This window comes from Schistocerca serialis, chromosome 10 (genome assembly GCF_023864345.2).
Source record: "Schistocerca serialis cubense isolate TAMUIC-IGC-003099 chromosome 10, iqSchSeri2.2, whole genome shotgun sequence".
Taxonomy (NCBI): Eukaryota; Metazoa; Arthropoda; class Insecta; order Orthoptera; family Acrididae; genus Schistocerca; species Schistocerca serialis.
In genome coordinates, this window is record NC_064647.1 from 244,543,645 (window position 1) to 244,570,142 (window position 26,498).

At 45.8% G+C, this 26,498-nt stretch overlaps 1 protein-coding gene across 1 annotated transcript in view; it reads right to left on the reverse strand.

Annotated features, from left to right (window-relative positions):
• The window catches only part of LOC126424723 (ATP-binding cassette sub-family C member 4-like), a 176,113-nt gene that overhangs the window by 121,397 nt on the left and 28,218 nt on the right, over positions 1 to 26,498 (reverse strand). The window contains exons 3-5 of the mRNA XM_050087443.1: positions 17,085 to 17,195; positions 16,281 to 16,415; positions 2,190 to 2,394 (exon numbers count right to left, since the gene is read on the reverse strand). Coding sequence (XP_049943400.1) covers positions 2,190 to 2,394; positions 16,281 to 16,415; positions 17,085 to 17,195 — 451 coding nt within the window. The remainder of the gene's footprint in view (positions 1 to 2,189; positions 2,395 to 16,280; positions 16,416 to 17,084; positions 17,196 to 26,498) is intronic.

The window sequence follows — 26,498 nt, forward strand, 5'->3', positions numbered from 1 at the left end:
GAGTAGTAGGGAGCAGGCGGCCCTGACACACACACACACACACACACACACACACACACACACATACCTTGTGGTAGAGTAGTAGGGAGCAGGCGGCCCTGACACACACACACATACCTTGTGGTAGAGTAGTAGGGAGCAGGCGGCCCTGACACACACACACATACCTTGTGGTAGAGTAGTAGGGAGCAGGCGGCCCTGAGACACACACACACACACACACACACACACACACACACACACACACACACACTCACACACACACACACACACACACATACCTTGCGGTAGAGCAGCAGGCAGCAGGCGGCCCTGACACACACACACACACACACACCTTGCGGTAGAGTAGTAGGGAGCAGGCGGCCCTGACACACACGCACATACCTTGTGGTAGAGTAGTAGGGAGCAGGCGGCCCTGACACACACACACACACACACACACACACACACACACACATACCTTGCGGTAGAGCAGCAGGCAGCAGGCGGCCCTGACACACACACACACACACACACACACACACACACACACACACACACATACCTTGCGGTAGAGTAGTATGGAGCAGACAGCCCTGACACACACACACACACACACACACACACACACACACACCTTGCAGTAGAGTAGTATGGAGCAGGCGGCCTTGACACACACACATAACTTGCGGTAGAGCAGCAGGGAGCAGGCGGCCCTGACACACACACACACACACACACACACACACACACACACACACACACACACACCTTGTGGTAGAGTAGTAGGGAGCAGGCGGCCCTGACACACACACACACACACACACACACACATACCTTGCGGTAGAGCAGCAGGCAGCAGGCGGCCCTGACACACACACACACACACACACACACACACACACACACACACACACACACACACACATACCTTGCGGTAGAGTAGTATGGAGCAGACAGCCCTGACACACACACACACACACACACACACACCTTGCAGTAGAGTAGTATGGAGCAGGCGGCCTTGACACACACACATAACTTGCGGTAGAGCAGCAGGGAGCAGGCGGCCCTGACACACACACACACACACACACACACACACACACACACATACCTTGCGGTAGAGTAGTAGGGAGCAGGCGGCCCTGACACACACACACATACCTTGTGGTAGAGTAGTAGGGAGCAGGCGGCCCTGACACACACACACACACACACACACACACACACACACATACCTTGCAGTAGAGTAGTATGGAGCAGGCGGCCTTGACACACACACACACACACACACACACACACACACACACACACACACACACACATACCTTGCGGTAGAGTAGTATGGAGCAGACAGCCCTGACACACACACACACACACACACACACACACACACACACACACATACCTTGCAGTAGAGTAGTAGGGAGCAGGCGGCCCTGACACACACACACACACACACACACACACACACACACACACATACCTTGCAGTAGAGTAGTATGGAGCAGGCGGCCTTGACACACACACATAACTTGCGGTAGAGTAGTAGGGAGCAGGCGGCCCTGACACACACACACATACCTTGTGGTAGAGTAGTAGGGAGCAGGCGGCCCTGACACACACACACACACACACACACACACACACACACACACACACACACACACACATACCTTGCAGTAGAGTAGTATGGAGCAGGCGGCCTTGACACACACACATAACTTGCGGTAGAGTAGTAGGGAGCAGGCGGCCCTGACACACACACACATACCTTGTGGTAGAGTAGTAGGGAGCAGGCGGCCCTGACACACACACACACACACACACACACACACACACACACACACACATACCTTGCGGTAGAGTAGTATGGAGCAGACAGCCCTGACACACACACACACACACACACACACACACACACACACACACCTTGCAGTAGAGTAGTATGGAGCAGGCGGCCTTGACACACACACATAACTTGCGGTAGAGCAGCAGGGAGCAGGCGGCCCTGACACACACACACATACCTTGCAGTATAGTAGTATGGAGCAGGCGGCCTTGACACACACACATACCTTGCATTAGAGTAGTATGGAGCAGGCAGCCCTGACACACACACACACACACACACACACACACACACACACACACACCTTGCGGTAGAGTAGTATGGAGCAGGCGGCCTTGACACACACACGTACCTTGCGGTAGAGCAGCAGGGAGCAGGCGGCCCTGGCGCGCGCCCCCAGCCGCGCCGCCGCCCGCAGGTGGTGGTCGTTGAGGAGCGTCCTCAGCAGGATGGCCGCCGCCAGCTCCCCGACGCACGCCAGCGCGCCGCGCCGCCCCACCGCCCCTTCTGGAGAGATGGCCGCCAACAGCGACCCACCCAGGTAGCAGACGGCGAGCCTGCAGACACGTGTCGAGGCACTTCAGGCCCCTGAGAACGATCTAACACGTCTGACAAAATCGCTCTTACCTAGCCACGGATTTGCCGAGCAACACCGTATGTGTCCAAACAATGTGTGCCGGTATTACCTGACTCTAAAGCAGACAATGCGTTGAATGGAGCGTCTGGATATTCCTGTTACACTGCTGCCTTTCTACACGATTTCCCGGGACTTCTCTGTACAGCAACTCTTACCGCTTCGATATTCTCCTGCATACAAACAGGCTTAGGCCAAGGTCGCTTCGCTTCCAATACTGTTCCTTCCTGTAAAAATTTATCGTACAACCTGTGGATGGTCTTCTTGCAAGGGACCCATCGTGTGTTAAACTGCTGTCGAAAACGCCTCTGAGTCACAACAAGGCTTTTCGTTTCATGAAAACGTAACACAATTGCCGATCATCGCTGTGTCGTCAGTCTTCCATTATCAACCATTGCTGCTTACTAGTCCCCTAGCGGCAGTATCGTGAATTACACGTCATTTCGTAGCTCATTTGTTTTTCCAAGCTCTGCTGGCACTGCTGTAGAGATCTCAGCTGGGTATCTAATGTGCGTCGTAAATTGTGAAAGAAACAATTGGTAACACATTTCGTGCACCACCCTCTATTTTGAGCGTAGCGAGTACGGCCATAAATGCAAGCAAAGGAGTCCTGGCACTGTGTTTAAAGAAGAAGAAGAAGAAGAAGAAAACCAGACTCTGGTCCAGGGAATGGCTTGAAATGAGAGATTTACCTGTGAAATATATAGTAAAGGAAATATTGCTCTCAGAATCCGATCATTACTTTCTTCGAATAGACAATAAACATTTCGTCTGGCACGTTCATCGGGGTCTGAGGGATAATCAGGCTGCCACCGGTGCCTTCGTCTTGGCCTTCTAGGGTGATACATTGCCTGAGAAGGTCAAGGTGATCGTCTACCGCTGTGATGCCAAGCCCTATATCCCTCCACCGATGGTATGCTTTAAGAGCTGGAAGTTTGGCCATAGGTCTCCCTGCTGTACTTCCAGCCTTGCATGTCGAGATTGAAGATGCCCATCACATCCCAATACTCCATGTGTCCCGCCTCCCATGTGTGTCGACTGCGGAGAGCATCTACATCTACATCTACATCCATACTCCGCAAGCCACCTGACGGTGTGTGGCGGAGGGTACCTTGAGTACCTCTATCGGTTCTCCCTTCTATTCCAGTCTCGTATTGTTCGTGGAAAGAAGGATTGTCGGTATGCCTCTGTGTGGGCTCTGATTTTATCCTCATGGTCTCTTCGCGAGATATACGTAGGAGGGAGCAATATACTGCTTGACTCTTCGGTGAAGGTATGTTCTCGAAACTTCAACAAAAGCCCGTACCGAGCTACTGAGCGTCTCTCCTGCAGAGTCGTCCACTGGAGTTTATCTATCATCTCCGTAACGCTTTCGCGATTACTAAATGATCCTGTAACGAAGCGCGCTGCTCTCCGTTGGATCTTCTCTATCTCTTCTATCAACCCTATCTGGTACAGATGCCACACTGGTGAGCAGTATTCAAGCAGTGGGCGAACAAGCGTACTGTAACCTACTTCCTTTGTTTTCGGATTGCATTTCCTTAGGATTCTTCCAATGAATCTCAGTCTGGCATCTGCTTTACCGACGATGAACATTATATGATCATTCCATTTTAAATCACTGCTAATGCGTACTCCCAGATAATTTATGGTATTAACTGCTTCCAGTTGCTGACCTGCTATTTTGTAGCTAAATGATAAAGGATCTATCTTTCTGTGTATTCGCAGCACATTACACTTGTCTACATTGAGATTCAATTGCCATTCCCTGCACCATGCGTCAATTCGCTGCAGATCCTCCTGAATTTCAGTACAATTTTCCATTGTTACAACCTCTCGATACACCACAGCATCATCTGCAAAAAGCCTCAGTGAACTTCCGATGTCATCCACAAGGTCATTTATGTATATTGTGAATAGCAACGGTCCTATGACACTCCCCTGCGGCACACCTGAAATCACTCTTACTTCGGAAGACTTCTCTCCATTGAGAATGACATGCTGCGTCCTGTTATCTAGGAACTCCTCAATCCAATCACACAATTGGTCTGATAGTCCATATGCTCTTACTTTGTTCATTAAACGACTGTGGGGAACTGTATCGAACGCCTTGCGGAAATCAAGAAACACAGCATCTACCTGTGAACCCGTGTCTATGGCCCTCTGAGTCTCGTGGACGAATAGCGCGAGCTGGGTTTCACATGACCGTCTTTTTCGAAACCCATGCTGATTCCTACAGAGTAGATTTCTTGTCTCCAGAAAAGTCATTATACTCGAACACAATACGTGTTCCAAAATTCTACAACTGATCGACGTTAGAGATATAGGTCTATAGTTCTGCACATCTGCTCGACGTCCCTTCTTGAAAACGTGGATGACCTGTGCCCTTTTCCAATCCTTTGGAACGCTACGCTCTTCTAGAGACCTACGGTACACCGCTGCAAGAAAGGGGGCAAGTTCCTTCGCGTACTCTGTGTAAAATTGAACTGGTATCCCATCAGGTCCAGAGGCCTTTCCTCTTTTGAGCGATTTTAATTGTTTCTCTATCCCTCTGTCGCCTATTTCGATATCTACCATTTTGTCATCTGTCCGACAATCTAGAGAAGGAACTACAGTGCAATCTTCCTCTGTGAAACAACTTTGGAAAAAGACATTTAGTATTTCGGCCTTTAGTCTGTCATCCTCTGTTTCAGTACCATTTTGGTCACAGAGTGTCTGGACATTTTGTTTTGACCCACCTACCGCTTTGACATAAGACCAAAATTTCTTAGGATTTTCTGCCAAGTCAGTACATAGAACTTTACTTTCGAATTCATTGAACGCCTCTCGCATAGCCCTCCTCACACTACATTTCGCTTCGCGTAATTTTTGTTTGTCTGCAAGGCTTTGGCTATGTTTATGTTTGCTGTGAAGTTCCCTTTGCTTCTGCAGCAGTTTTCTAACTCGGTTGTTGTACCACGGTGGCTCTTTTCCATCTCTTACGATCTTGCTTGGCACATACTCATCTAACGCATTATGTACGACGGTTTTGAACTTTGGCCACTGATCCTCAACACTATCTGTACTTGAGACAAAACTTTTGTGTTGAGCCAACAGGTACTCTGAAATCTGCTTTTTGTCACTTTTTCTAAACAGAAAAATCTTCCTACCCTTTTTAATATTCCTATTTACGGCTTTATGATCGCTGATTCCCTGTTCTGCGTTAACTTTTTCAAATAGTTCGAGTCTGTTTGTCACCAGAAGGTCTAATATGTTATCGCCACGAGTCGGTTCTCTGTTTAACTGCTCAAGGTAGTTTTCAGATAAAGCACTTAAAAAAATTTCACTGGATTCTTTGTCCCTGCCACCCGTTATGAACGTCTGAGTCTCCCAGTCTATATCCGGCAAATTAAAATCTCCACCCAGAACTATAACATGGTGGGGAAATCTACTCGAAATATTTTCCAAATTATCCTTCAGGTGCTCAGCCACAACAGCTGCTGAGCCAGGGGGCCTATAGAGACATCCAATTACTATGTCTGAGCCTGCTTTAACCGTGACCTTCACCCAAATCATTTCACATTTCGGATCTCCGTCAATTTCCTTCGATACTATTGCACTTCTTATCGCTATAAACACGCCTCCCCCTTCACTGTCCAGCCTGTCTCTGCGGTATACATTCCAATCTGAGTTTAGGATTTCATTACTATTTACGTCTGGTTTCAGCCAACTTTCTGTCCCTAGTACTATATGGGCGTTGTGACCGTTTATTAATGAGAGCAGTTCTGGGACCTTTCTGTAGACGCTCCTGCAGTTTACTATTAGCACATTAATATTGTTATTCCCTGTTGCATTTTGCCTACTCCTACCTTGCCGCGTCTCAGGAGGCGTCTTGTCGGGCCTAGGGAGGGAGGTATCTAACCTAAAAAAAACCCATGTGCATTCCACACGTACTCCGCTACTCTTGTAGCCGCTTCCGGTGTGTAGTGCACGCCTGACCTATTCAGGGGGACCCTACATTTCTCCACCCGATAGCGGAGGTCGAGAAATTTGCACCCCAGATCTCCGCAGAATCGTCTGAGCCTCTGGTTTAAGCCTTCCACTCGGCTCCAAACCAGAGGACCGCGATCGGTTCTGGGAACGATACTACAAATAGTTAGCTCTGATTTCACCCCGCGAGCGAGGCTTTCCGCCTTCACCAATTCCGCCAACCGCCTGTACGAACTGAGGATGACCTCTGAACCCAGACGGCAGGAGTCATTGGTGCCGACATGAGCAACAATTTGCAGTCGGGTGCACCCAGTGCTCTCTATCGCCGCCGGTAGGGCCGCCTCCACATCTCGGATGAGACCCCCCGGCAAGCAGACAGAGTGAACACTGGCCTTCCTCCCCGACCTTCCCGCTATTTCCCTAAGGGCTCCATCACCCGCCTAACGTTGGAGCTCCCAATAACTAATAAACCCCTCCCCCCGTGTGCCTGCTCGGACCTTGCTGAAGGAGCAGCCACATGTCCACTTTCCTCGCCAGACTGCATGATTTTACAGAAAGAGGGGAAAATTCTGGAATATAAGACCCTGGACCGAGTGACCTACACTGAGGCTAAGAGGAAATATGAACGACTCCATCCTGTGCGAATGACTTCTTCTTATGCCGCCGCTTCGACAACAGTCGTAGCCCCATCAGTTCAGCGAATTCCAGTCGGCTCCTGCCCCCGTTGACCGTGGGGGGCACTACCCTCCCTATTGCTCTGTGCCACCTACTTTGGGAGCAACACCCCCCCCCCCACCCACCCACCCATCGGGGCCATCTGTCCCCACTTCCGAGCTGGAGAATCGTCCAACTTCTTTGGCTCCTCTCGCTTGGAAGGGGTCCCTTGTGTCCCTCCTTTCCCAGGTTTCCACCAGTGGGAAGGATGACACCCGCCAGTGGCCTGAGTTCCCACAAGCAGCCGCTCATAGACTTCACGATCCTCCTAAGTCCCAGAGACTGAATCACTGAAGCCCTCCCAGCCAGTGAAGCCCAAGGAGCAGCAAGAAAAGTCCAAGAAGAAGACCTCTAAGACCAAGGAACTTGCGGTGGCGCCCACCCCACAGCAATCTACAATCTCTGCGTCTGAGGATGGAGTGCAGATTCTGGCTTCCGCTGAGGACCTAGATCTCGCCGGACCCTCAGAATGGGTACTCAATCAGTGGTAGCAGGTGATCCAGTGGCGTAATCTGCCTACTCGATCCCTTCACGCCTTTTTCGGCCGCAGCAGTTTTTTCCATCACCTTGCTGAGTTCTGACAACTTCTCAGCCTTCACCCTTTCTTCTGCATTGTTCTACAGGAAACTTGGTTTCTGTCAATGTGAACCCTCGCCCTCCACGGCTATCGGGGTTACTATAAGAATCGAGCAGCTTATGAGAGGGTACCTGGTGGAGTCTGTGTCTATGTCCTTAACTCTCGTTACAGTAAGTGTGCCCCTCTTCAAACACCTTTAGAGGCTGTCACTGTTTGGGTGTGGATGCCTCAGGTTGTTACTGTCTGCGGTCTCTATCTTTGACCAGATGGTGATGTCCTGCAGCATGTATTGGCTGCACTTATAGCCCAGTTGTCTCCACCTTTTCTGTTATTGGGCGACTTTGACATCCATAGCCCTTTGCGGGATGGATTGGTGGCAACAGGCCGAAGCACTGTCATTGAGCAAGTGTTGGCACAGCTCGACCTTTCCTTTTAAATAATGGTGCCTCCACACATTTCACTGTGGCACATGGCACGTACTCAGCCATTGACCTTTCAGTCTGCAGCCCTGGCCTTCTACCGTTTGTCCATTGGAGTGTGCATGACGATTTGTGCGGTAGTGGCCACTTTCTGATCTTTCTGTCACTGCTCCAGAGTCACTCACCTGAGCGCCTTCCCAGATGGGCTTTGAATAAGGCTGACTGGGACCCATTCGCCTCTAATTCCACTCTTGAGCCTTTTTCTCATGGCACTATTTATGTGGTGGTTCACACAATTACCACTGTCATCGTTTCCGCCACGGAATCTGCAATTCCCTGTTCTTCCGGGACCCCTCGGTGGAGGACTGAGCCTTGGTGGTCACCGGAGATCGCTGAGGCGATTAGAGATCGCAGGTGGGCCCTCCAGCGTCATAAGTGGCACCAAGCATTGGAACACCTCATTACCTTTAAATGGCTTCGTGTCTGAGCCCGACGCATTATTCGCCGATGGAAGCAGGAGTGTTGGGAACGGTATGTCTCCACCATTGGTTCCTGTATCTCTCCATCGCAAGTTTGGTGCAAGAGTAGGCGACTCTATGGGTATCAGATACCCATCAGCATACCTTGGCTTTCCCTGAATGGAGCAGACTGTACTGAATCAGACACAATTGCAGAACTCTTAGCAGAGCATTATGCTCAGAGTTCCGCTTCTATGAATTACTCACTGGCCTTCTGCTACCTGAATGTGTGGTTGGAAAGTGAGTACCTCACATTCCATATGCGCCAGCCCGAATCGTACAATGCTGCATTCAGTGAGTGGGAATTCCATTGTGCCCTAACCACTTGCCCTGATACGGCTCCAATGCCAGATTGCATCTACTGTTAGATGTTCAAACACCTCTCGGTAGACTGCCAGTAACACCACCTACACCTTTTCAACTGTATCTGGGTTTAGAGTGAGTTCCCCTCTCAATGACAGGAAAGCATTATCATCCCAGTGTTGAAGCCTGGCAAGAACCCCATGGGTGTGGACAGCTACCACCCCATTAGCCTCACCAAAGTTATGTGCAAGTTGCTCGAATGCATGGTGAGCCGGAGGTTGAGTTAGCTACTTGAGTCTCGTGGCCTTCTGGCTCCATCCCAGGGTGGGTTCCATAAGAGCTGCTCTGCCACTGATAATCTGGTCTGCCTGGAGTCTACCATTCACATGGCATTTTGCCCGCTGTCCACGTCTGGTAGCCATTTTTTTTTGACATGTGGAAGGCATACGATACAACGTGGCAACATCACATCCTCACCACGCTTCATGGGTGGGGTCTTAGGGGCCCGCTCCTTCTTTTTATTCAAAATTTTCTGACACTTTGTTCCTTCCATGTGCAAGTTGATTCCTCCCATAGTTCCTCCCGAGTCCAGGAGAATGGGGTCCTACAAGGCTCTGTCCTGAGTGTCTGCCTCTTTTTAGTTCCTATCTATGGGCCAGCTGCAGCTGTGGGAACGTCCATATCGGCTTTTTTTTATGCTGATGACTTTTGTCTGTACTACAGCTCCACTGGCATTGCAGTTGCTGAATGGCAGGTACAGGGTGCTATCCGCAGGGTGCAGTCATGGGCTGTGACGCAATGCTTCCAGTTCTCGGCTCCCAAGACCTGCTTCATGCATTTCTGCCAGTGCTGCACTGTTCACCCTGAGCCATGGCCCTATATTGACGGCGAACCTCTTGCTATGGTGGAGAAGCATCGGTTTTTGGGCTTCCTTTTTGATACATGGTTGACTTGGCTCCCTCATATTTGGTAGCTTAAACAAATTGTGGCGCCATCTTAACACTCTTCACTGCTTGAGTCACACCAGCTGGGGTGCTGATCGGTCTACCCTACAACGACTGTGTGAGGCGTTAATTCAGTCCTGTCTTGATAATGAGAGCCTGGCCTACAGTTCGGCATCACCTTCCAAGTTGCAGTTGCTTGGCCCCATACTTCACTGCAGGATCTGACTCACAACTGGAACTTTCTGCACAAGCCCTGTGCGGATCCTGCGCCAACGACTACTGGCCGCTTATGCTACACATGTTTGTAGCTTGCCTGGGAATCCAAATTACTGTCTCCTGTTCCCCAACTCAGTCATCCATCTTCCAGAACGGCGGCCCTGGTTAGGGTTTATGATCGCAGTTCGTGTCCAGGCTCTTCTCTCTGGGCTTGAGGTTTTTCCTCTCCCACCTCTTTTCCGTGCCCATATACGTATACCCCCATGGTGTATGCCCCACCCATGCCTTCGGCTATATTTGGCACAGGACCTGAAGGACAGTCCCTCCTGAGGCCCTCTGCCGCCGCTTTCTTTCCATCCTTGCCGTGTTTCACAGCTCTGACGTGTTCTACACCGACGGTTAGATGGTTGCTGGTCGAGTTGGTTATGCTATTACTCTTAAGGATCATTCTGAACAACGCTCATTGCCGGCTGGCTGCAGTGTTTTCACTGCCGAGCTGGTCTCCATCTCTCGCGCACTAGAGTATATCCGCTCCTGCTCAGGTGAGTCCTTCATTATCTGTAGTGACTCCCTGAGCAGTTTACGAGCTATCGACGAGGGTTTTCCTCGCTCTTGTTTGGTGATGGCTATCCCAGAGTCCATCCATACTCTTGCCCGTTGCGGCTGCCTTGTGGTTTTTATGTGGACCATGGGTCATGTTGGCATCCCGGGTAATGACATGCTGGCCAAACGGGTTGTGAGTGCACTGGCTTCGGAGATTGGCCTTTCAGAGTGTGGTCTCTGTTCAGTTTTGCAACAGAGAGTTCTTGGTACCTGGGGTGATGAATGACACAACCTGCCTTCACCCAACAAACTTCGTATCGTCAAGGAGGCTACCGGTGTGTGGCACTCCTCTCTGTTGAACTCTGATGGCTGCGCATTGGCCACACCGCATGACGCACGGTATTTATTGCACCACGAGGACCCACATCTCTGTCGCTGTGGTTCAGCATTGACAGTGGTCCACATTTTGTTGGACTGTCCGCTTTCAACTGCGCTCGGGCAGACGTTTGCGCTGCCTGGTTCGCTCCCTGCACTTTTAACGGATGACGCTGCCGTGGCAGGCTTAGTTTTGAGTTGTATTCGTGCAGGGGGCTTGTTCTGTGTCATCCCTTGTCATCTCCATTGCTTGTTTTTGTTCCTTGTGGGTGTTCCATGATCGTGGAAAAAGGGACCGATGGTCTTTGTAGTCTGGTCCCTTCAACCCCCACAAACCAACCAACCGATTGTTCTTTATCTACAACATATACAGAAGCTTGGTTGGGACGTCATTCTGCACCCACCTTATTCGTCTAGTTTTGCGCTCTCAGATTTCCACCTTTTCCGCTCTTATTGAACAAGCTTGAACGAACTTGCAGATGAACAAGAGCTCCAAACATTTCTAGACAGGTTCTTCGCCTCAAAACCACGTGATTTCTACAGTCGCTGAATCGAAAAGGTACGCAGCGTTAGAAGACTGTTATAAATAGTAAAGGAGGGTATATTATTGCTGATATGCGTATCTGTTGTATTTATTAAAAGTACAGGGAAAAGCTACGAACTTATGCACCAGCTCAACATAACACGGCGTTGGGTAGTCCGATGTATTCACGGTCACAATTTTAGTAAATTAGGGTATTGAAACATTAGGTCCGGACGACCGCGTTATAAACGCTGGGACAGAGTAGGAGCAGCATGGAATGTACCTGTGTCTGTCGTCCAAACTCAGTTCGTCTCGACTTCAAGCTGTGTCTGAGCGCTCTTTTCGCTGGAGTTGGAGCCCTACTGGGAGTTAACATCCCAAAGATGTTCGGGCTCACAATCGGTTCCTCTTCGCCGAAGCGTCTTGGCTCTAACTCGTCTAGAGGTTGAACCGCACTTGTCGCATTACACGCCTTAAATTAGACACTTGTGACCCTTTGGTCAAATTGTCTGGCTGATGGCAAGTTTGTGAAATTGAACGAAACATGCAACGTTAATATAACATATAGCAACAGTTATTATAATACACTACTGGCCATTAAAATTGCTACACCACTAAGATGACGTGCTACAGATGCGAAATTTAGCCGACAGGAAGAAGATGCTGTGATATGCAAATGATTGGTCGCATCCGTGTTTGGCAACATCGCAGTGAGCGCACATTGGAAGCGTGTATTCGTCATCGCCATACTGGCGTATCACTCGGCGTGATGGTATGAGGTGCCATAAGTTACACGTCTCGGTCACCTCTTGTTTGCATTGACGGCACTTTGATCAGTGGACGTTGCATTTCAGATGTGTTACGACCCGTTTCTCTACCCTTCATTCGATCCCTGCGAAACCCTACATTTCATCAGGATAATGCACGACCGCATGTTGCAGGTCCTGTACGGGCCTTTCTGGATATAGAAAATGTTCAACTGCTGCCCTAGCCAGCACATTCTCCAGATCTCTCACCAATTGAAAACGTCTGGTCAATGGTGGCCGAGCAACTGGCTCGCCACAATACGCCAGTCACTACTCTTGATGAACTGTGGTATCGTGTTGAAGCTGCATCCAAGCTCTGTTTGACTCAATGCCCAGGCGTATCAAGGCCGTTATTACGGCCAGAGGTGGTTGTTCTGGGTACTGATTTCTCAGGATCTATGCATCCAAATCGCTTGAAAATGTAATCACAAGTCAGTTCTAGTAATATTTGTCCCATGAATACCCGCTTATCATCTGCATTTCTTCTTGGTGTAGCAATTTTATTGGCCAGTAGTGTACGTATTACACAAAACTTGTCATAGTCCTTGGTGAATCCATCTCGCCTCACTACCTTCTTGGTATGATAGATAACTCGAGACCCCTCCTGTGGTGTAACGTTTCCAATGGCTTCTTCTTTCAGCATTTTAGCTTCACTGAGCGTATCGCAGTCGGATTTAAATCAGCACGATACGGACGAAACCTGATTAAACTGTCCTTTAGCGTCAGCCAGTTTGTCGACCTGGTACCGTGTCGTTTTTGGCTTGTACAGCACTTGATGTTCCATTAACTTCGCCTTATACATGCTACTTTCAGTTTTATTTCCTTGTACGCAGAAACAAATAGCCGCTTTCATCCCCTGCGTTGTTGTAGCTTTATCCATCACAGCAGAGTGGTTCGGCACAATTTCCATTATTATTGTCGAATTCAGAGGAATATTTTGCAGAAAAAACATTATTTTCAGAGCCAGTGATTGTGTTCCTGAACGTTCACTTTTATTGTGAATCTTGTTTTTTCAGACGTACTGCACTGTTTGTTATTAATGCAGCGCCAACACGAAACGCTCGTTCACAATACCCGACCACTGCAGAGCACCTCAATGGCAGAAAATACCACTGTACAACGAGAGCTAATGAACGTACGTGCCTCTGATTCGCGACACAACGTCGTACTGTTTATCCACGGCGTGGCAACATCTGCGCTTCAACAACTGAACAGTTGGTAGGGAAAGCCGGCTCGCCATTGGTGTTACCTGGGCAACAGCGTTACATCCCCGCCGCAGTGTCAAACGTCAAAAGTCGCAACTAATTTTAAACGCACTGTAAGTCGTTTCACTTCCTAGCTACCTAAAGACCGACTGTTCGCTTTCGCGTCGCTGTCTGTACCCTTTGGAGTCTAGACCAGAACTGTCCGCTTTCGCGTCTGCACCACCACTGTTCACTTTGGCGGCGTGCCAAACATCGTCGCTCAACTGACTAGCGCAGTTCCCTTCCCTGAAGCCGTCCATCTGATTGGCTACAGCTTATTCTACGTTATTTTACATTTTAACATGTTTAAATAATCAAAGCTTGACAACTTTCACGTTCTAAATGAAGTAACAATAATATCAATTCGATACCGTTCCCCACAGTCGTTTAATGAACAAAGTAAGAGCATATGGACTATCAGACCAATTGTGTGATTGGATTGAAGGGTTCCTAGATAGCAGAACGCAGCATGATATTCTCAGTGGAGAGAAGTCTTCCGAAGTAAGAGTGATTTCAGGTGTGCCTTAGAGGCGTGTCGTAGGACCGTTGCTATTCACAATATGTATAAATGACCTTGTGGATAACATCGGAAGTTCACTGAGCATTTATGCGGATGATGCTGTAGTATATCGAGAGGTTGTAACAATGGAAAATTGTACTGAAATGCAGGAGGATCTGCAACGAATTGACGCATGGTGCAGGGAATGACAACTGAATTTCAATGTAGACAAGTGTAATGTGCTGCGAATACATAGAAAGAAAGATCCTTTATCACTTAGCTACAATATAGGAGGTCAGCAACTGGAAGCAGTTAATTCCATAAATTACCTGGGAGTACGCATTAGGAGTGATCTGAAGTGGAATAACCATATAAATTTTATCGTCGGTAAAGCAGATGCCAGCCCAAGATTCATTGGAAGAATCCTAAGGAGATGCAATCCGGAAAGAAAGGAAGTAGGTTACAGTACACTTTTACGTACCAGATAGGGTTGATATAAGAGATAGAGAAGATCCAACGGAGAGCAGCGCGCTTCGTTACAGGATCATTTAGTAATCGCGAAAGCGTTACGGAGATGATAGATAAACTCCAGTGGAAGACTCTGCAGGAGAGACGCTCAGTAGCTCGGCACGGCTTTTGTTGAAGTTTCGAGAACATACCTTCACCGAGGAGTCAAGCAGTATATTGCTGCCTCCTACGTATATCTCGCGAAGAGACCATGAGGATAAAATCAGAGAGTTTAGAGCCCACACAGAGGTATACCGACAATCTTTCTTTCCACGAACAATACGAGACTGGAATAGAACCGATAGAGGTACTCAAAGTACCCTCCGCCACACACCGCCAGATGGCTTGCGGACTACGGATGTAGATGTAGATGTAGATGTAGATGTAGATGTAGATGTAGATGTAGATGTAGATGTAGATGTAGATGTAGATGTACATAACAAACGTTAAATTCTTTTTACATAAAACCAAACAATTTCCTTCTTAACTTTGAATGTCACGGCCATAGCAAAACTCCTTTACTACTTTAAGTGTCTCATTTCCTAATCGAATTCCTTTAGCATCACCCGACTTAATTCGACTACATTCCATTATCCTCGTTTTGCTTTTGTTGATGTTCATCTTATATCCTCCTTTCAAGACACTGTCCATTCCGTTCAACTGCTCTTCCAAGTCCTTTGCTGTCTCTGACAGAATTACAATGTCATCTGCGAACCTCAAAGTTTTTATTTCTTCTCCATGGATTTTAATACCTATTCCGAATATTTCTTTTGTTTCCTTTACTGCTTGCTCAATATACAGATTGAATAACATCGGGGAGAGGCTACAACCCTGTCTCACTCCCTTCCCAACCATTGCTTCCCTTTCATGCCCATCGACTCTTATAACTGCCATCTGGTTTCTGGACAAATTTGTAATTGTACACTTTGGATAATGGGGATGAAATCATCATCCAACAGCTTCATGTACCGTTCAGTAGTCACCGAGCCATCAAGGAATATCACACCGAGTGTTCCGTGACTGGACACTGCACACCGCACGGTCACCTGTACGGATTCTGAGTCCCCCTAAATGCGCCGGTTTTGCTTACTATCGAATCCATCCAAATGAAAGCGGGCTTCGTTTGCTAAACCAACGGTACAGCCCATACTAATTCCGATCATGCCCCGCCGCCAACAGTGGAGTTTGAACGCCACAACGCAAACCGTTCAGAAGTTATGACGATTATATTTAATATAGTTCAATAATTGTCACCCTGTATTTAGTGGAATAGTGGAATAGGCTGCAGGAAATCACCTGACGCTAGACTACGACTCTGGCAGCTGAATGATAGTCAATATAGGACTTCTTCTGGTAGTTTACTCAACTAGAAATTTATCACACCTAGGGATTCAGCCATATGCTTATAAAAATTGTTAATTGTAACAACAGTCGCTCTTTGTACACTCTTGACGTCCGGAGAAATAGTAGATAATGTGATCTCTTGACATCTCTTGCAGCGTCTTTCAGATCCATTATGTGTGATTTCACTCGATCCACTAGTCATCAGCCACGTGATGACAATCTGTTACGACTGTAACCTACTGCTGTGAGTCTCGCGTAGTCTGTTTCACGATGTGGGGCCTTGCGGATCTTCTGGTGCTGGTGCTTACCTTAGAAAGACCGCCTCTATGACGAGTGGTACGGCCAGCAGGCAGAAGTCTCGGGCGTACGTCCTGGCCACGGCCCGAGCCAGGCTGGGTTCTCTGCCGCAGGTCTGCGATGCCGACACCTCCGCTGACCAGTTCCTTCAGACCGCCGACAACCAACACATTTCTGCCTACTGAATGAATCTCTATAACTTCTTATGTAACAATAAAGTAGAAAAAAGGTAGCTGTTAAAACAAATGGTCTGAATGAGATGAACAAAATGCATGGCGAGAAAATATCCACGAATACATTCTTTACAGACGAATGGAAAAACTGGTAGAAGCCGACCTCGGGGAAGATCAGTTTGGATTCTGTAGAAATATTGGAACACGTGAGGCAATACTGACCCTACGACTTACCTTAGAAAATAGATTAAGGAAAGGCAAACCTACGTTTCTAGTATTTGTAGACTTAGAAAAGGCTTTTGACAATGTTGACTCGAATACTCTCTTTCAAATTCTGAAGGTGGCAGGGGTAAAGTACAGGGAGAGAAAGGCTATTTACAATTTGTACAGAAACCAGATGGCAGTTATAAGAGACGAGGGGCATGAAAGGGAAGCAGTGGTTGGGAAGTGAGTGAGACGGGGTTGTATCCTATCCCCGATGTTATTCAGTCTGTATATTGAGCAAGCAGTAAAGGAAACAAAAGAAATATTCGGAATAGGTATTAAAATCCATGGAGAAGAAATAAAAACTTTGAGGTTCGCAGATGACATTGTAATTCTGTCAGAGACAGCAAAGTAAACTATTCTACTTAGTTGACTTACCTTTGTAACTCTTCCCCAATCTCCTTAGGTCCTTCTGCAGTTTCGGTGTTCCTTAAGTCATCTTCAGTGAGTGTGTTTTTATATCCTTTCCACACTAGTTTTTTGAGGCGCCTCACATGAAAATGTAACACCATTATGAAGTCCACAATGATCGTACATATGATGTAATATAAAGTTATTTTACTGTCAAAGTAGTAAATAATTAACTTTCAATACGGGAATGTATTTTAGAATGGGAGAATGGTAAGTTTACCAATTAATAAACTGAGTAACTGCAGATATGTTTGATGTTTTGAAAAAGTAAACAAAGAGGAATTAATTAGAACTGCCCTGTGCAGCCGCAGAACTTTTTACACACCTCATACACCAATAATTATCACTGTCTTTGAACAAAACTTCAGAACGAGATACTCTCGTATCGAATGAAGTGGAATACGTTTGATTCCTTCACTTTTAAGTTCCTCGCAGAATCTTCTTCGTTGAGAGTACCGGAGCAATATGCATTGTTGTGCAAAACATAAGGACGAAATTAACTTGCCATTATGTGTCAGTGGCGAGAAACATAACTCGTTGAAACTTGTAGTATACATAGAAAGAACTGCTGCAGTATAGTGCAGGGGGTAACCGAAAGAAATACGCAATGAGACGAACAGAAATGACACATTTATTCAGATATAATAACTATACTTAATTTTTTTTAAATTTATGTTAGGGACCAAAAACCCACCAATTCAAGCTCGCACATGAAATCTTCATCTGGATTGATTACTAGTTTCGGCTAACAATGTAGCCATCTTCAAATCATAAAAGATTCTTGATTGGTGTTGGTGCCATTATGACTCTACACACCGTTAAAATCTTTCTTAACATGACGACATCCGTACATAAACAGATTTTCATCGTTTGTAGCCAATACAACTGAACGACGGTCATAAATCAAAGGGGTTACGCAGTTACTGAGTATCCACATCAGTTCGTGACAGGGATCACCATGTATCCGTCGGTACGTGTGAACAGGATGGGAACTGACGCTGTGGGGCGGCGGGTGGAATAATATGTTGTTGTTCAAAATGTTCCTATTATTTATGCTGTCTTTTGTCGTTCTCAACACTGGCTCTCTAACTACAATATTGGCAACCAGAAGATGATTAGCAAAACGTGAAGCCTGTAATTAGAATTCCTAGTGCTCACTTCATCTGAGAAATACACTTATAGTTACAGCTTATAGCTCTGAGGAATTAGGAGATTGCCTGGGATTCATAATCAAAAACGATCGTGAGAAAAAACTTCGTTATATTCTGAAAGTCACAGATAAAAAAAAAATCCACACAATCTGACTAACAGAGCAGTTCAGAGTCTAATGCGCTGATGCAACTATAACTGTCCAAATTAAATGTTTAAATGAATGCTCGCCGTAATTTGATGATTAGGTTCATCAAACGCCACGCTAAATAATGGTAGAATGTCTGTACCGCGACGGCACGTGAAAATACGACATACGCAAACTGAAGACAGATAATTAAAATCATCCCAGAATTAACACTTCACTCGAAAATGATTTCATGGTTACGCGTAACCCGAGTAACTTAATACGGCATCCGAGGCTGTTTATAGCAGTGATACCGACGCGACACGTCTTCCGACACAGATGGTGTGCTATTCAGCGTCTGGAGAGAGCTGGGGCCTTGCTTCGTCGCGCAGCGTTCTTATATATAAAGCGGCGGTGCGGACGGCTAAGGGAACGCCTGATCAAATCCGCTCTCCCGACTAACCGCTGGGCTAATAATGCACCACTTTAAGTTATTGAATAAATCATAGCTTCCTTTGCTGATGGCCGATAAAGCTATCAATTTAAATGTGCATTCAGCACACAGGTAAGTAATCATAATAAAAGTTTGACGTGGCTAAGTCAATTATTTTGGGCGAGAGAATTAATTTAATTACACTACACGCAGTAGACGAGCTCTGAACTTGCCCTTTGGAGATACGCTATCGCTATAGTTATATAGTTATTCAATTGAAACTTCTCACATCTTTATGATTATAGCGGATCTCCATTCTACTTAAATATAAACATCCTAGCCTTATTTATTAGCCTACTTAATCCATCTTGCTTCCTTAAATTTTAAGACAAAAACCAGAAAATATTGAATTTCAACTAAAATCTTAATTTGTGAGATCCAAAGTACTATTTCTATTAAATAATTATGAAAAAGGAATCAAAATATAAATTTTTAAGTCTCTAGCTCTTTTCTGTTGCGCCAATGATTTTTACAGAAAAACGTCCAAATTTCGAAAATTGTTACAGTTATCGAACTGATATTCAACACATATTGATTTAGTATTACTCCTGACATGCTAGAACCGTTTCAGGTTATTTAGTTGATTTTAAAAGTATTGCGCAACATTTATGACGTCAGAGCTAATTACAGCGGATTCGGCTGGCACACAATGGAAAGACTGATGTGAATTTATTACAGCGTGAGTAGGCTGCTTCCCTACAACGCCTTTTCATCGCACCATATAAGGTACGCAACATCCAACATATACAAAGTATAAACATGTGTGGCCGGTGCTGTGGCGAAATGGGAAGTCACTCCAGGAGAACTCCTTAGTGACCTCGTGACCAGCATGGGAGGAGCATGTTGCAGAGCATGCATTTCCGTGATCACACACCTTGTCAAGAACCATGTCCCTCCTTTTTTAATATCCAGGAACCATCACAAATCGCGGTGACTTCCGTGTAATCATTGTCTTGGAATAAAAGTGTCATTTCTGCTCGTCTCATTGCGTTGTTATTCTTTCTTTTTTTTTTTTTTTTTGTGTTACCTCCTGCACAATACTGTAGCAGTTCTTTCAATGTATGGCCCAAGTTTCATCGAGCTATGTTACTTGACCGTGACACATCTTGTCAAAGTTACTATCGTTCTTACGTTTCCCACTACAGTGTACTTACTGAAAGATGCCGCCTTTTTCTCCTACAAGGCTGTTATTCATTTAAACTTCTTATTCGCTTCACAACTAGTGCAAGAAGCGCCACCCCCCCTTCCCCCCACCCCTCTCCACACTCGTACTAAACCTCCAGAAATGTCTCAGTTTAGTCGGTGAGTCCGTAGATGGTGATACAAGGGACGTGCAGTATAACTGGCCACGTTTTCCCATCCGAATCTGGCGATAATTAAGTCAGTTCATCTTTGAACTGACTTAGTGAGCCGCCGCCTAGGCATTCTTCCTACCTATTAACTGGAGATGCGCTCGTTACAGAACCGTAGCAGAGCCGTAGGATTCTAAAAGTGCAATTTTACTATCTCCGTTTTACGCAATGAAGTGGGAAGAAGGTTTTTTTGTGTAAATAATTTTTTACACGAGATAGTATTATAGTGCGTTTAGTTAAGCAACATCGTAAAATGAACTTGTTCACACTGGTTATAATTGTTAACAATACGAGAGCATGGTCTACCGCATGACTAGATCGAATGGCATCCTATCTACGACTGCCGACTATGGGGCACAGTCTGTAATTTGAGCGTGAAATCGGTGTAATTCGTATAAGATCGTACATCTTCGGTTATGCGAAACTTATTCATTTATTTATTAATAAAATTTACCACGCGTAGACTCCTCCTAATGCCTGTGTGTCAAAACGGAATTTTTGTTAGCAAATCTTTATTAATAACAATTACTTGATTGCGCCAGAATATATGGACTTTCGCTATATATCTCTTTGCTGACGTCACGACGTACTGCAGCGGAATAGCAAAACTGGAAATAAAGTAAAATGCGCTCTTATCTACAAACAAGGGATAAATTACGCTGGTTCCGACTTTTTGAACCTTTATCTAGTAATGAGATGTATTGAAAAACACACTGTATTACCGCTATGAAATAGGAACACAATGATGTCAAAGTATTGTAACGGAGGAATAGTTACCTATAAAAATTGTACAAGTTGCCATTCTTGTAAAAATAATTTTTTGAGATTTTTTGTTTCTACTTTATTCGTTTAGGTTTACTGAAGTGTAATGGTTCTTGATCTTTTGACAGTTTTTGCAAATAAAACTGGATGTGTGGAAAGAGCCAAAGTGAGAGCGGAATAACAATTATTATATATATATATATATATATATATATATCCCTACTGGCCATTAAAATTGCTACACCACCAAGATGACGTGCTACAGACGCGAAATTTAACTGACAGGAAGAAGATGCCGTGATATGCAAATGATTAGCTTTTCAGAGCATTCGCACAAGTCTGGCGCCGGTAGCGACACCTACAACGTCCTGACATGAATAAAGTTTCCAACCGATTTCTCATACACAAACAGCATTTGACCGGCGTTGCCTGGTGAAACGTTGTTGTGATGCCTCGTGTAAGGAGGAGAAATGCGTAACATCACGTTTCCGACTTTGATAAAGGTCGGATTGTAGCCAATCGCGATTGCGGTTTATCGTATCGCGACATTGCTGTTCGCGTTGGTCGAGATCCAATGACTGTTAGCAGAATATGGAATCGGTGGGTTCAGGAGGATAATACGGAACGCCGTGCTGGATCCCAACGGCGTCGTATCACTAGCAGTCGAGATGACAGGCATCTTATCTGCATGGCTGTAAGCGATCGTGCAGCCACGTCTCGATCCCTGAGTCAACACATGGGGACGTTTGCAAGACAACAACCATCTGCACGAACAGTTCGACGACGTTCGCAGCAGCATGGACTATCAGCTCGGAGACCGTAGCTGCGGTTACCGTTGACGCTGCATCACAGACAGGAGCGCCTGCGATGGTGTACTCAACGACGAACCTGGGTGCACGAATGGCAAAACGTCATTTTTTCGGACGAATTCTGGTTCTGTTAACAGCATCATGATGGTCGCATCCGTATTTGGCGACATCGCGGTGAACGCACATTCGTCATCGCCATACTGGCGTATCACCCGGCGTGATGGTATGGGGTGGCATTGGTTACACGTCTCGGTCACCTCTTATTTGCATTGACGGCACTTTGAACAGTGGACGTTACGTTTCAGATGTGTTACGACCCGTAGGTCTACCCTTCATTCGATTCCTGCGAAACTCTACATTTCAGCAGGATAATGCACGACCGCATGTTGCAGGTGCTGTACGAGCCTTTCTGGATACAGAAAATGTTCGACTGCTGCCCTGGCCAGCACATTCTCCAGATCTATCATCAATTGAAAACTTCTGGTCAATGGTGGCCGAGCAACTGGCTCGTCACAAAACGCCAGTCACTACTCTTGATGAACTGTCGTATCGTGTTGAAGGTGCATGGGCAGCTGTACCTGTACACGCCATCCAAGCTCTGTTTGACTCAACGGCCAGCGTATCAAGGCCGTTATTACGGTCAGATGTGGTTGTCCTGGATACTGATTTTTCAGGATCTATGCACCCAAACTGCGTGAAAATGTAGTGACATGTCAGTTCTACTATAATATATTTGTACAATGAATACCCATGTATCATCTGCATTTGTTCTTGATGTAGCAAGAGTGTGTGTGTGTGTGTTTGCTCGCTTCCGCGTGTGTGCAAAGACAAATGAGCTAACAAACGTAGAGCTTTCGAAATGATAGAGAAAATAGGACGATGGAAACTCTAAAATTTCAGTTTGTGTGAATAAGCTTGACCGTTAGTGTGGAAAAGTACATTGACTAATTCTATATGACGACGTGAGACCACGCGCAGAATTGTCACTTTGGATTATATTAGGTGTAAGTGGAATACAAGGAAAATTGCCGAGTACCTTCTGACCTGTAGTTCACTTTGATCGTTGATACGTGTATCTGGTTGATTTTTAAAATGAATAAAAATTTTGATTTGTTACATAATATTCATTCACTTGCCTTTCTTTGCGTGATATAGGCTTTGAAGTTCATCGGAAATTTTTCGGAACGTGTGTTTGTTGTGTATGAGAGGCATTGCGAATGCACGTTGATTATTTTCATTAGATTTCATGTGTTCTGTCAGTCCAATCCGAAAAATATTTCCGGTTTGTACAATGAATATTCTGTCACAGCTGTCACATTCAAATTCATATATTCCAGATTTATTTGGCGGTTCCGTTCTATCGGTTGTGTGTATTATAATACTTTTATTGTTGCTTTTGCTGCGTAATCCAATGCGATTTTCGTCTTTTTGGAAGTCTGGGCTATGTTAAGACTTTACCGTGATACGGGTCAACTGTTTAGCCGTTTCTCTAGAACAATGTCCTTTGTTGATGACTTTAGTTTAATTTTTAACGTTTTCTTTGAACACATCTTCATTGAATTTTGACTCGTTACAGAACAGAGTATGTGACGCACCGTTTCATGGTGGCACCTTTTTCCCGGGGTTCAGTCGCTACTGTAGAAGCCAGGGTCCAAGTTCCGGCATACGCTAGGAAGAAGCCGTTGGAGAGACAAAAGGAAACGTTTGAATTCTATTCCTGAGGCGCAGTTCTACGTTCCCGAAATTTATGCGATCGTGTAAAGGAGTGCCTAAGGTCAGTTTTGAATATAGGCAATCTGCTGCATTAAAACTGTGGATTTTTAATAAACAGGATCGCAGACATACCGGGTGATCAAAAAGTCAGTATAAATTGGAAAATTTAATAAACCACGGAATAATGTAGATAGAGAGGTAAAAATTGACACACATGCTTGGAATGACATGGGGTTTTATAAGAACCAAAAAAAGTTCACTAAATGTCCGACAGATGGCGCTGGACAGCAAAACGTCAGTGACTGCGCATGGCAATTGTGTATAAAAGAGCTGTAATGAGAGAGAGAATCAGATGCGGCAGCAGTAGCAGCATGTTGACGTAACCTGAAAAGGCGCTTTTAGTGAAGCTGTATTATCAGAATGGGGAATGTGCTAGCTCAGCGTTACGATCCTATTGCCATAGGAAGGGGATTCGAACGGTAAAGGTGGCGAGAATGATTTCGAAGTTCGAAGCCACGGGTTGTTTAGACGATAGACCCCGTAGTGGCCGACCGAGCACAAGGCGTAATGCTGCTGAGACAGTTCAGGAAGAAATGGAGACTGTAGCGGGTTCGTCTATGAACGGGGAAGTCAGCGCTCGTACAGTCGCACGTCGCACCGGCATTCCATACACTACTGTTTGGTTGGCACTTTGGCGTACCCTCCGATGCTATCCGTACAAAATCCAGCGGCATCGTGAACTGTTACCTGGCGATTTAGTGAAGCGGAGGGCATTTGCGGAGTGGGCGTTTCAAAAGATGGCGGAAGATGACGATTGGTTGAGTAACGTGTTGTGGACCGACGAAGCTCATTTCACGCTCCGAGGGTCTGTCAACGCCCACAACTGCAGAATTTGGGCTACCGAAAATCCTATAACTGTCATTAAAACTCCATTGCATGACAAGAAAGTCACGGTATGGGTTGGATGTACCACATCTACCGTTATCGGGCCTTTTATCTTCGAGGAAATGCTTGATTCTGGTTTTGTAACTGCTACCGTGACGGGTGAGAGGTGCGCCGGTATGTTACAGGATCGCATCATCCCCAGCCTGGCTGATAGACACCTGCTGGAACGTACGATGTTTATGCAGGATGGCGCTCCACCCCATATTGCAAGACGCGTGAAAGATCTCTTGCGAGCGTCGTTTGGTGATGATCGTGTGCTCAGCCGCCACTTTTCGTCATACTTGGCCTCCCACGTCCCCAGACCTCAGTCCATGCGATTATTGGCTTTGGGGTTACCTGAAGTCGGAAGTTTATCGTGATCGACCGACATCTCTAGGGATGCTGAAAGACAACATCCGACGCCAATACCTCACCATAACTCCGGACACGCTTTACAGTGCTGTTCACAACATTATTCCTCTACTACAGCTATTGTTGAGCAATGATGGTGGACATATTGAGCATTTCCTGTAAAGAACATAATCTTTGCTTTGTCTTACTTTGTTATGCTAATTATTGCTATTCTGATCAGATGAAGCGGCATCTGTCGGACATTTTTCGAACTTTTGTATGTTTTTGGTTTTAATAGAACCCCATGTCATTCCAAGCATGTGCGTCGATTTGTACCTCTCTATTTACATTATTCCATGACTTTTTCAGTTTTTAAATGTATACCTACTTTTTGATCACCCGGTACTTCTGTTGATTACTACGAGGGCGTGCTGAAAAGTGATGCCTCCGAATTTCTTATTCTGTTCTCAGTATCCGGCTGAGGTATTACACGCCACGCATATTACTCCATCGCCCTTCCCACCACGCTGACGGTCCCGCTAGAGGGCTGCCAATTGTAGCGTATAAGATGGCGGCGTGTGACGCAGCTTTGAAGGTTTGTGAGAAACAGGGTGCTGCAGTCGAGTTTCTAACCGTAGAGTACGTACTTCCAACTGATATCCACAGCAGAGTGAAAGCTGTGTACAGTGGTGATTGTATCCGAATCACTAATGTGCAACGTTGGGTTGTTCGTGCTCGTAACGCAGGAAATGACGGTGCCAAACTCATTGTGTGTGACAGAACTCGGAGTGGACGACGGCGTACTGTAACCAAGGAGACTCATCCAAATCAGGTTGATGAGCTCTTCAGAGAAATTGGTCGAATAACACAGTCACGGCTGTCAGGTAATGGTGGCATATTTCCAGCACAGACAATCACCGCAGAACTGCGGTACAAAGAACAGCGTGCACGGTGGGTGCTTCGAATGCTCACGCCTGACATCAAACAGGGGATATTCGAGAATCCAGACGGATGTTCGCGTTGTTCTCGCACGATATTTCAAGATCGTGCCCCTCTGTCTTCTTCAGGTGCTACCTGAGACTGGTCCTTGGGTGTATTTATTTATTTATTTATTTATTTTGTTGCCACCCCTGAGGAGGGTGGGCGGGCTGCTTGATGGCTTACATTGCCCTTTTCAGCCTTTTGCTGTACAAGTACATTCATTTATTTATTATTTCAATATTTCAAGCAACAGTGCATTTGGTCATATTTACAACATAGAGTATACAAAAATATAAAAGAAACACAAAAATTTTATATAAAATAAGGTATATCAAAAATAAATTAAGTTAGAAATTGAAGTTTAAAGCTTAAAGATTAAAGATAATAAGTCATATTGAAATATAGTGTTAATTTTATAGATTATACAATATTTTCCCGTATGATTATTCCATAAATTCTCTTTGAATACTTTAGAATACAAAGAGGTTGTAGCATACGATAGTGATACAGTAATTTTGATGTGTGTGCTACTTTTTATGTCTAACTTATTATTTCTATGGTATTTTTTATGTCCGTGTGGTGTGCGTACTGTAAGACCTTCGCTACACACACACCATCAGATTATTCGACTTGTCGTTCTAACGAAGTAGGCTAGTGTCAGCAATATGTCTCGTGGTCTTATCGTGGCGTGTTTATCTTCTGCCGTTACGTCAGATGATA